At 31.8% G+C, this 9862-nt stretch overlaps 1 protein-coding gene across 7 annotated transcripts; it reads left to right on the plus strand.

Moving 5' to 3' along the window:
• Positions 1 to 3998: 3998 nt before the first annotated feature.
• Positions 3999 to 6900, plus strand: LOC112290318 (uncharacterized). Of its 7 annotated transcripts, none has more exons than XM_073538048.2 (4): positions 3999 to 4072; positions 4353 to 4442; positions 4676 to 5659; positions 5751 to 6900. In XM_073538048.2, the coding sequence occupies exons 3-4, from the start codon at positions 4689 to 4691 to the stop codon at positions 6193 to 6195; spliced, it is 1416 nt and encodes a 471-aa protein (XP_073394149.1). In that variant the 5' UTR covers positions 3999 to 4072; positions 4353 to 4442; positions 4676 to 4688; the 3' UTR covers positions 6196 to 6900. The 7 variants fall into 7 exon arrangements, with proteins under 7 accessions (XP_073394149.1, XP_073394146.1, XP_073394144.1 ...); XM_073538045.2 differs by having other exon boundaries at positions 4680 to 5659; XM_073538043.2 differs by having other exon boundaries at positions 4017 to 4153; positions 4680 to 5659.
• Positions 6901 to 9862: the final 2962 nt, after the last annotated feature.

A 9862-nucleotide genomic window follows, 5' to 3' on the forward strand; every position in this document is an offset into this window, starting at 1 on the left:
TAAAAATTATCCCAAAATCTTGCTTTAATCCAAGATTCCAATCAATCATAATAGATTCCAATCTAAGACTCAAAATCTGTCCTTTTTATCAATACAAAGCAAAAGATACAAAAACAATAATAACAATAATTCCTACATGCTTCTCCTAAATCCCTTAAGTCACCTTGATCCTTCAAAAATATCACCAAGATAACTTCAAGATAAAAATCCACCATATATAATTTATCCTATCTTTATTCTTATCTTCAAAATATCACCAAGAAGACTCTAAGATGAAATCTATAATATGTGGTCTACCCTATCTTTATCCTAATGCTATAAAATATTACCAATCTCTCTAGTTATCAGTCTAATAGCCAATTTTTTACTAAAACATAAACAATTACATGAATTAAAACAACACTCTATTAACATCAAGCTAATTTTATATTAAAAATAAGTACAATACATATAAATACCTATTATTTAACTGTTAAATGATCCACATCAAAATACTAAGAATATTAGTAGTAAGGATTAGGATAAGAATAGGATAGATTGTATATGGTGGATTCTCATATTAGAGACATCTTGATGATATTTTTGAGGTGTCAAGGTGACTTAAAAGAGTAAAGAGAGGTACAAAGGGCACAGTTATTGTATCTTATGTTTTAGTTATTAAAGAGGGTAGATTTTGGATCTTAGATAGAAGTCTATTGTGATTGATTGGAATCTTTAATTAAAACAAGCTTTTGGAATAATATTTAGAACAAATGTATCTACTTGTGTGCCATGTTTGAAGCCAAAAATTAACCAAATTAAGGAGAAAAAATGTGCTAAAGCAAAAAAAATCCAGTAAGTTTATAAGTCTAGAGTAGCAATTGTAAGAGGTCATAATTTAATATCTATAAGAGCTATGGTTATAAGAATTAAAATATAATTATATTCATGAGTCAAAAATATAATCACAATTTTTTAAGATATTTTAATATTTGATTTAGAAGATGGATATAAAATGTAGAATTATGAAAGAAGAATAGTAATCAAAAAATTATATTACAAAATTTTCTTGCTATAAATGATTTAAGTTTTTAAGAAATTTGAAATTTAAAATATAAAGAAATAATAAATTATGTAATCTATTACAAAAGGTTTTAATTTATTTTATTGATTTTTACATTGAGTTATATAAGTTTAAATTGAGGTAGGTCAAATTAGATACAAGTGAAGATTTTGTTGATAATTTAATACAAACTAGTACAAAGAAGAGGGTAGAAACTAACTAAGATATGTATAAATAATATAGATATCTATAGTAAGATTTTTTTTTTTTTTTTTTTTTTTTTTTTTTTGTTCCAAATTAACAAAAAACTTCTTAATATTGTGCACTTATGTTAATATCAAGATTCTTTCATTGATTGAAGAATACGATTAAAGAATAACCTTGCTAGATTATGGCATTTTTGAAAAATCAATATTTAGATTGGAAAATACCTAAGCAATTTAGGAGTTTTTTTTTTTAATTTAATAAGTTGGATTCTTTTTTAAATTATTATATTTATTATTAATTACTATGTTATAATATATAAAAAATTTTAAGCCATATTAAAGGTTTAATTAATAATTGATGAGGTTTTAAGATTGCCTTAAGATTGATTAGATTTTGGTTAGGATTTTATTTGGGATTTTAGGATATCTTTGGAGTTGCATTAGGATTTGTTAGGAATTTATTAGGATTTCTTTAAGATTTTATTAAAATTTATTTAAGATTTTTTAGGATTCTTTTATAATTTTGTTAAGACTATTAGAATTAATTTAAGATTTGATTAGGCTTTAAATAGAATTTGGTTAAGATTTTATTAAGTTTGAATAACATATTTTCAAATTTTATTCTAGAATTTTTTAGAATTTCTTTATAACTTCTTTAGATTTTTTTATTTTTTAAGGATTTCTTTATAGTTTCTTTAGGATTTCTTTTAATCTTCTCTATATTTTTTTTCATATTTTTATAAATTATGTAATGATTCTTTTAATATTTCTTCAAGATTTTTTTAGAAATTGATTAAGATTGAACTATAATAATTAAGGTTTAATTATAATTTATTTAAAATTTTATTAACATTGTTAGGTTCTTTATTTGTTGCAAATATAAATTACCTTCCATAGCTAGATGCATAATGTATTTTCAAATTAGTTTTCACATAAAATGACAACTTAATACAACAACAAAGTTGTACGGTATATTCAAGCAAGCATGGACCTAGTCCACACTTGTAGTTTAGCTATAATAGTTCCATTGCCTCTCCAAGTTTTGCTACCATCACCAAGTGCAAACTCACCTATGAAGTCTCTAGCATCAAGATTTAGGCCAACAATAGTAATCTTGCCAATTACACCTATAGGATGCACAAGTTTACTTGGTACTTATTACACCTATAGGATGCACAAGTTCAGCTGGAATAACACACCTTCACAATGTACATGCTCATGTTATTGATGTAGCTTACACTCAATTCCAAAACCAATTTTTTTACAATAACAAAAACAAAAGTCAATTGAAAAATGACATAAACATTGAACTCAATCAAATTATGTACAAAATGAAAATGTTGACAACTTACATGTGCCTCCAACACTAGTAGGTAGGAGATTTGTGAAGGAAAATAAAAGAACAAAACCTTAACAACTAGTATATTAGTAGGAGTGTAGAGTACTTCTATGTATGTATAATATACTAGTAGAATATTCAGATGTATACATTGATCCGATTAGTTGTGCCTGTAGGCTGTTACTGAAGGTCAGACCTTCATGTAATGATTCAATTATTGTTTAATACACAATTATGCAATTCCCCTAATTTCTAATGATTTACAACAATGCACTAGAATGTAATGTAGTGGAATGATGATGCATAGAGAGTTCGAAGATTTGTTATAAACCTCAAGATAGAATGTGAGAAATTAAAACCCTCATTTTCTTCATGAGTGTACTTTTCAGTTCGCTTCATCACGAGAGAGACAGTTTCAGAGCTTATCGAGTCCCTCCTGGCTTAGTTCATAACTAATAAGAGACAAAACCATCAAACTGTACATTCTCTTTGTACTAAACTTCTGGGAGAAAGCAGAATTTAAAGCTCTATGTTCGTGGTACTTGACGGAACCACCGAAGAGTGATTTTGAATTAACCTGACATTTCATATGTGAATCTCAGAACCTTTTTGAATTCGTGGTCATTATTGATTGAATGTAGTGGATCTTGTTACCTTGACAATCCTAAAAGACTAGAACAATCTATCTTGTTTGATTGTTCCCACATTGCATTGCATTACATCATCTTTGATCTGTGCAACTTGGAAAACTCCGAAATTTTATTGGTTAGCGTAGTGACCAAGGACCTTCAGAATTGGAAGCGTTAACAACGAGACCACCAGATAGGCACAACGATTTGATGTCTTAATTGTTCAATTAAGATGACTTCTCCTACCAAGCACATAATATGAAAGGTCGAGGTTGGACTGGGTTTAGTATGATGCTCAGCCAGAGTGCTATCCCATCAGTGACAGTAATGGCATTCATTTGCTCTGGGTTCGGGGTCAAACAGGTTTGGTAAGTAGCTCCACTCTGCTTTGCTTTGTCACGAGAGGGTAAGCATCCTTGCATCCCGAGTTCCGGCTCTCTCGGTTGATTACTTTGTTCACGGTCGAAATCGCTGGTTCATTTTCTATTTAAATACCTAGGCATTAATACAAAATGTAGCACTGTTTGAAATTTTGGTACGGAGGGATATCAGTGGTGATCAGCTGTACTTGGTCATGGCTACACTTTTAGCACTGTTACAGTTGGCTACCATTACCTGTAGCTTGATCACGAGTCATTGAAAAGTGTCGATACAACATCACCAACACCTTACCAACGACCAACGGCCGATTCTTATGTCTAATTAGGTTGGTTGGGAGTTCGTACAGTAGAGGTCCACTCATCTACCTTACAAAAACAGCGTCGACCCAGTGCTATTGGTAGTGAAGCTGCTTGTTGACAGATCAGGCTGAATTACGAAATTTCAAATCAGTTTGGTCCCCGCAATATAAACTGAGGCATGTGGAACGTGAATTGGACTAATATTCAAAAAAACATTCAACGTTGGTTTGAGCCGATTCGAGTCTAGACATGATTATGTAATGTTGTAAACTTTTTGTATTATGTAATGCTGTAGACTTTCTGTTGATGTAAACAATCGTCCCAGTCTACATGTCAATGGGCCAATCTATGTGTAGGTTCGACGTACAAAAGAAATGCCAGAAAGTTGTGGCATTACATACCTGGATTGAAGTGTATCGCACCATCACCAATAATCCTTCCTTTTCCATTGCTCAGTTTCATCAGGTAAGCGTACGAGAGCTTCTTGCGCTCGCTTATCCATCCTCCTTTGTCCTTTCAGCCACAACTGTGTCATCAAATTCACAAGTGAGTTATTTCTGACACCTTAGGACCCATGTGGAAATGTGATATTTCTCTGGTATTGGGAAGGTTAAGTGGTATGGAATTGGAAAAAATTATTCAAATTTTGCTTGAGATAAAAAGTACCATGTGAATATGAGCAGGTCCAGACGAGGCGATACAATATCGATGTCAATGCCAACCAGTTTTTATTGACCAGAAGAATTCACTTGTACTTGTGTTTTTTGATTTATCCCAAGCCAGGAACGTTAGATGGAGCCTGGTAATTCCCACACAAGTGATCCACATTTGATGGAGGATCGTTGTCTTGTAGCACCGTCTCCGAAGGTACGCAAACAAGTTCTACAAAAATTTAAAGATCTCAAGCGTCTTCTCGGACAGAGCGCCGGTCATTCAATACTAAGAACGTTGCTGCGACCCGTGGAGAGGCGCCCTCCTGGCTTCAATGATGGTCTCCTTCGCCCTCACAACACTTTCAGACCGGGAACCTCGCTGGCTGCAGCTCGAGCCGCTCGACAAAGGCCACGAGGAGTTTGCAACGTCGCAATTGTCCTAGTCGACTTCATTGATAAAAAATTTGAGGCTGAACAAGACCTTGCTCACTACCAGCGCTTGTGGTTTGGCGAAGGAACGAACAGCGTGCGGGATTACTTCCGTGACGTGTCGAAAAACTTGGTAGACGTCCAGGGGGAAATTGTTGGCCCATGCCGAATGCCGCACCCACTGAAGTACTACGCTAACGGACAGAACGGCCTAGGTGACAATCCTCCGAACGCAAGAGCAATGGCAAAGGATGCGGCTAGAATCGCGGACCGTATGATCACCTTCACGAAGTATGACAATGATGGTGACGGCTTTGTCGATGCATTTGTGATTGTGCACGCTGGCCAAGGGGCCGAGCTTACAGGGTTGGCGAACGACATCTGGTCGCATAAGTTTGTTTTGGATGGAGGACCCTACAGAGCGGACAACACTTCGGTATATGCATACCTCACCATTGCTGCCGACAGCAAGCTTGGCGTGTGCGCTCACGAGCTTGGCCATCTTGTGTTCGGGTGGCCAGACTTGTATGACGCCGACTCCACTTCCTCCGGCATTGGCGGGTGGTGTCTCATGGCCTCGGGGTCCTACAATGGCGACGGAGACAACCCCGCGCCGCCTAGTGCGTGGTGCAAAGTGGATCAAGGCTGGGTGACAGTTACTGAGGTCACCAGCACAGCCATGTAGTGATCAATCCCCCAACTACCTTAAAATCTTACTCCTATGATAATATGAGGATTCACGGTTAAGTATTATGTGATTGGTCATGTGCAGGATCTCCCTGCTAGATGTGAAGGACGGGAACCAAGTTCTGAAATTGTGGAAAGATGGGGCGCCAGATACCGAGTATTTCCTGCTTGAGAACCGTCAGCAAATTGCGCGGGATGCAGACCTGCCTGGCCATGGCCTTTGTTTGTGGCACATCGATGAGACCAAAGATGACAACAATGACGAGACTCTGGGCTACAAGGTAGCACTTGTGCAGGCTGACGGGGTAAAGGACCTTGAAAACAACGATCAGGAATGGGGCGACTCTGGCGACTCCTTTCCCGGCGAGAGAAACGTGCGGGCATTGGATTGGAGCACCAATCCTTCAACAAATGCCAATAACGGTGCGCCGACGTGCGTTGCCATCACTAGCATCAGTGACTCGGGGCCCGTAATGACCTTCACCGTCAACGTGGCCGACTACAGCGCTCCCTATTCCACAGAGTCTTAGATCTGGCTGAGCTCGTGGGTAGAAACGTGCCAATCTGCAAACTTATCGTGATAAACCAGCAAGCAGTGTCACTGAATAGGACAGGATTTTCGGCACGTTAGTTGCTGATGGGAAGCTCAAGCCAACAGCAGCAAAACTAGAGCATTCATGACATCGTGAGCCTGCTGACTGATGATGCCTTAGTATTTCGTTGCGACACCTTATAAAATCATAAATGATTCTAGCTTCAACTGTTGCGGCATCGTCTTTTTTCTTTTTTTTTTTTTTTTTTTTTTTAAAGCAACAGTGGTATATTAATAATTTAATGGGGTACACCTCAATCTGGTTCCCTAGGAAGGGATTGCTGCATCGTCTTACCTCCTGGCGACTCCGCAAACTTCACCAGCATGTGCATTCAATCCACCGCTCAATTGCATATTGAAGTACGACACTGTGTCTCTTCGACAGCCCATCAGCAGCAGCATCGGATCGCGAAACTCGGATGGATATCTGCAAGGATGATATAGTTATGACATCCCATTAGCTGGGCTCCGACGAGAAGGCTACTGACTTCTCAATTAGATAATATAACCTTGCATGCATTCACCAGGTCTACTCTAGGAAAATTACCCTCAGGTCAAGTTGCACAGAGCTATGCCCATGGAAGGAAGCACAAGTACCTCCACAAATAAACAAATAAATCTCTCGTTACTCATGTTTACTGATTATCCTATGAAATTGTATAGTTTACAGCTTCCAACTACACTTGACGATGTTAAAAACATAATACCTATTGTCATATTTAATAAGGTATTCAGGAAATAGAAACATCAAATATGTAACTAGTCCCTATGCATTTGTAAAATCTAAAAGCTATGAAAGGATACTAATGTTGTGATTAAAGGTCTTGTGTATTGCAGTTGTTGAACATGCCAAAAATTGCAAGTATAAAGTATCAGCAAAACATAATAAGAAGCTTTTGTTCTCAATTAACCTAATTATTGAATAAAAAGAGTATAAGTTATTTTCAAATTAACTATATTTTAATGTTTTTAACTATTTTAAAAAAAAATTAAAAATATAAAATTTTAGTTTTATCTTGCATTTATAATATTGTGACATCTTATGAGTATTGAGTGTAAAGAGATAAATAAATCAGAAATAACTAAAACCTAAGTTTAGTTCAAAGTACTATTGTATATATGAAGAGTGTTGTGAATCTCTATTTAGGAAAATTTATTTAACCTAAAGTCTCAAATATGTGTGCACAATAAAAAAAAAAAAGAACTTCTACACTTTAAAACAGTAAAAAGAGAAACTATAATATATTATAGTTTTAACTTTTTTAGAAAAAAAACCAAAAAAACTATAGATATTGAAACCATTGAATACATGGCATAATAAAATAAATTATCTTAAATATTTAAATGATAATAATAATAATAATAATAATAATAATGATAATAATAATGGGATAGAAAAATAAAGAATTTATTTAAAAAAATTAAATTTTATGAAAAAATATAAGGTTAAAATTAAGTTGAAATAAATAGAAATAAAAAATCAAAATAGGAAATAAAATTAAATAAGATCATCTTCAATTAACTTGACCTCACCAAAACAATTAAGGTATAAATGACGTTTAAAGTGGTTGTCAAATACATTCATGATGCATATTTAAAACCTTAAACATGCTTAAAATATTTTTCTATCTATTCAAAAAACTAAATTTTTTAATTAACTCTCTCTATTAAAATATTATTAAGAAAAAAATTAAATAAATATACGTGGTATTAGTGTAGAAAAATTATAAAATACTTCATGTTAGTTTGTATTTAAAAAAAATCCAATTTTTTTATTTTTTATAAATATCTATTACATACAATTACTACCAAAGCTAAATTTATATTATTTTTTGATCTTATATTATTTATATTATAAAATTATAAAAATAATTGTAATGATAAATATTACAATACATTCAATTGAGATATAAATATGTTTTATATTTTATTCCTATTATAGTTAATTAAAAAGTTTAAATAATAAGTGTTAAGGATAAAAACTTGAAGAATATAAATAAACAAGCAATACATTTTTTAAAGAAAGATGACAAAAAAAAATAAGTATATATATATATATATATATATATATATATATATATTCAAGAAGAAATTTTAATGGCTATTGCAAAAGGCTAAAGTCTCTTGAAACTATACTAGAAGTAAAAAAAGAATTAATAAGAATGAGAAAGACTTATATATATTATCTAATTAGAAACTATATGGTAACAATCTATAGGACCTTCAACACATGTCAAACTTGTAATATACATGTCTAACTTGCAAAATAGGTTTTATATATGTACACCAAATATCCAATATATGCAATATATGACCAATATATTGGCTAAGTTTTCAGCCTATCAATCACTTATAGGCATTTATAATAGCAAAACTATGTCTATGAAGCTTTTGAAGAGATTCTCTTTAAGTCATTAGCAAGTTTATTTATTTTTATCTACTTCTATTTACTTCTATCTACTCATCTTATTTAGATAATTATTAAAGTAAACATAGATGTTTATATCGTACCTCTCTTTCTAGGAATAAATTCCATAAGGAGTACTAATTATATAGTGAGGAAGTCCAAGATGAAGCAAATTTTATATGCCACATATTTTGATTTTTTTTTCTTTGAAGGTAGTTGATAGGTCCTCTCATCTATTAATTGTGTCTCTTATTAAGATAGAAAGACCATCTCAATATTTTATTATTATTGAAGCTTTTACAACTTCTTTCCAAAAAAATTATTTAAATACCATTAAGAATGGTTTTTATTTCTAATAATATCACCAAATATTGATAGTCTATTCTAAAGTTTTAATATCAAATGTATTATATTTTACCATATATTTGAGAAAGAATATGTTGTTTTTGAGGATCTTTATTTCTATTATGTTGTCTTGCAGATTTTAAATATTACAATGTTTTGTTTGATAATTCAACAAATAATAGTTTTTAAATTTATTTATTTTTACTACTGATTCTCTATCTCTTTGGCATCAGAGATATAAAGAAACCACAATCAAGAATAAAAAAATGGAATACAATCTTTATTGAATGTCATATTTAGAAAAAAAAAGATGTTTGTTAAATAGAAGAATATATCATGTTATTATTTATAAAATAAATTAATAAAAAAATATTTTTTTAATCATCTTAATAATAATTGATGGTACATCTTAAATACTATTTCAAAACTTGATCTACTTGTTCTATTTGTCCATTTGTTTGAAGATAGAAAATCAAAGATGATTTTATATCCACTTTTAATATATCAAAAATATTTTTTTAAAAATTTAATATAAATTAAGTTTCTATGTTTAATATAATATCCTTTAGAAATCCATGATAGCAATAAATATTATCAAAAAAAAATTTTGCTATATATATATATATATATATATATATATATTTTAGTTTTTGCATATAATACAAAATATGTTGTCTTTATGAAATGATCTATTATCACAAATATAGAATCATGAGAATTTAAGATAAAAAGATTTATAATACAATCTATAGAAATAAAAAATCAAGATTGTTTTAATATTGATAATAGTTGAAAAAACCTATAATGATGATATTAAGGAGTTTTTTATCTTAGAAAAATATTATATGATTTT

Source organism: Physcomitrium patens, chromosome 13 (genome assembly GCF_059467195.1).
Source record: "Physcomitrium patens ecotype Gransden chromosome 13, ASM5946719v1, whole genome shotgun sequence".
Classification (NCBI taxonomy): domain Eukaryota; kingdom Viridiplantae; phylum Streptophyta; class Bryopsida; order Funariales; family Funariaceae; genus Physcomitrium; species Physcomitrium patens.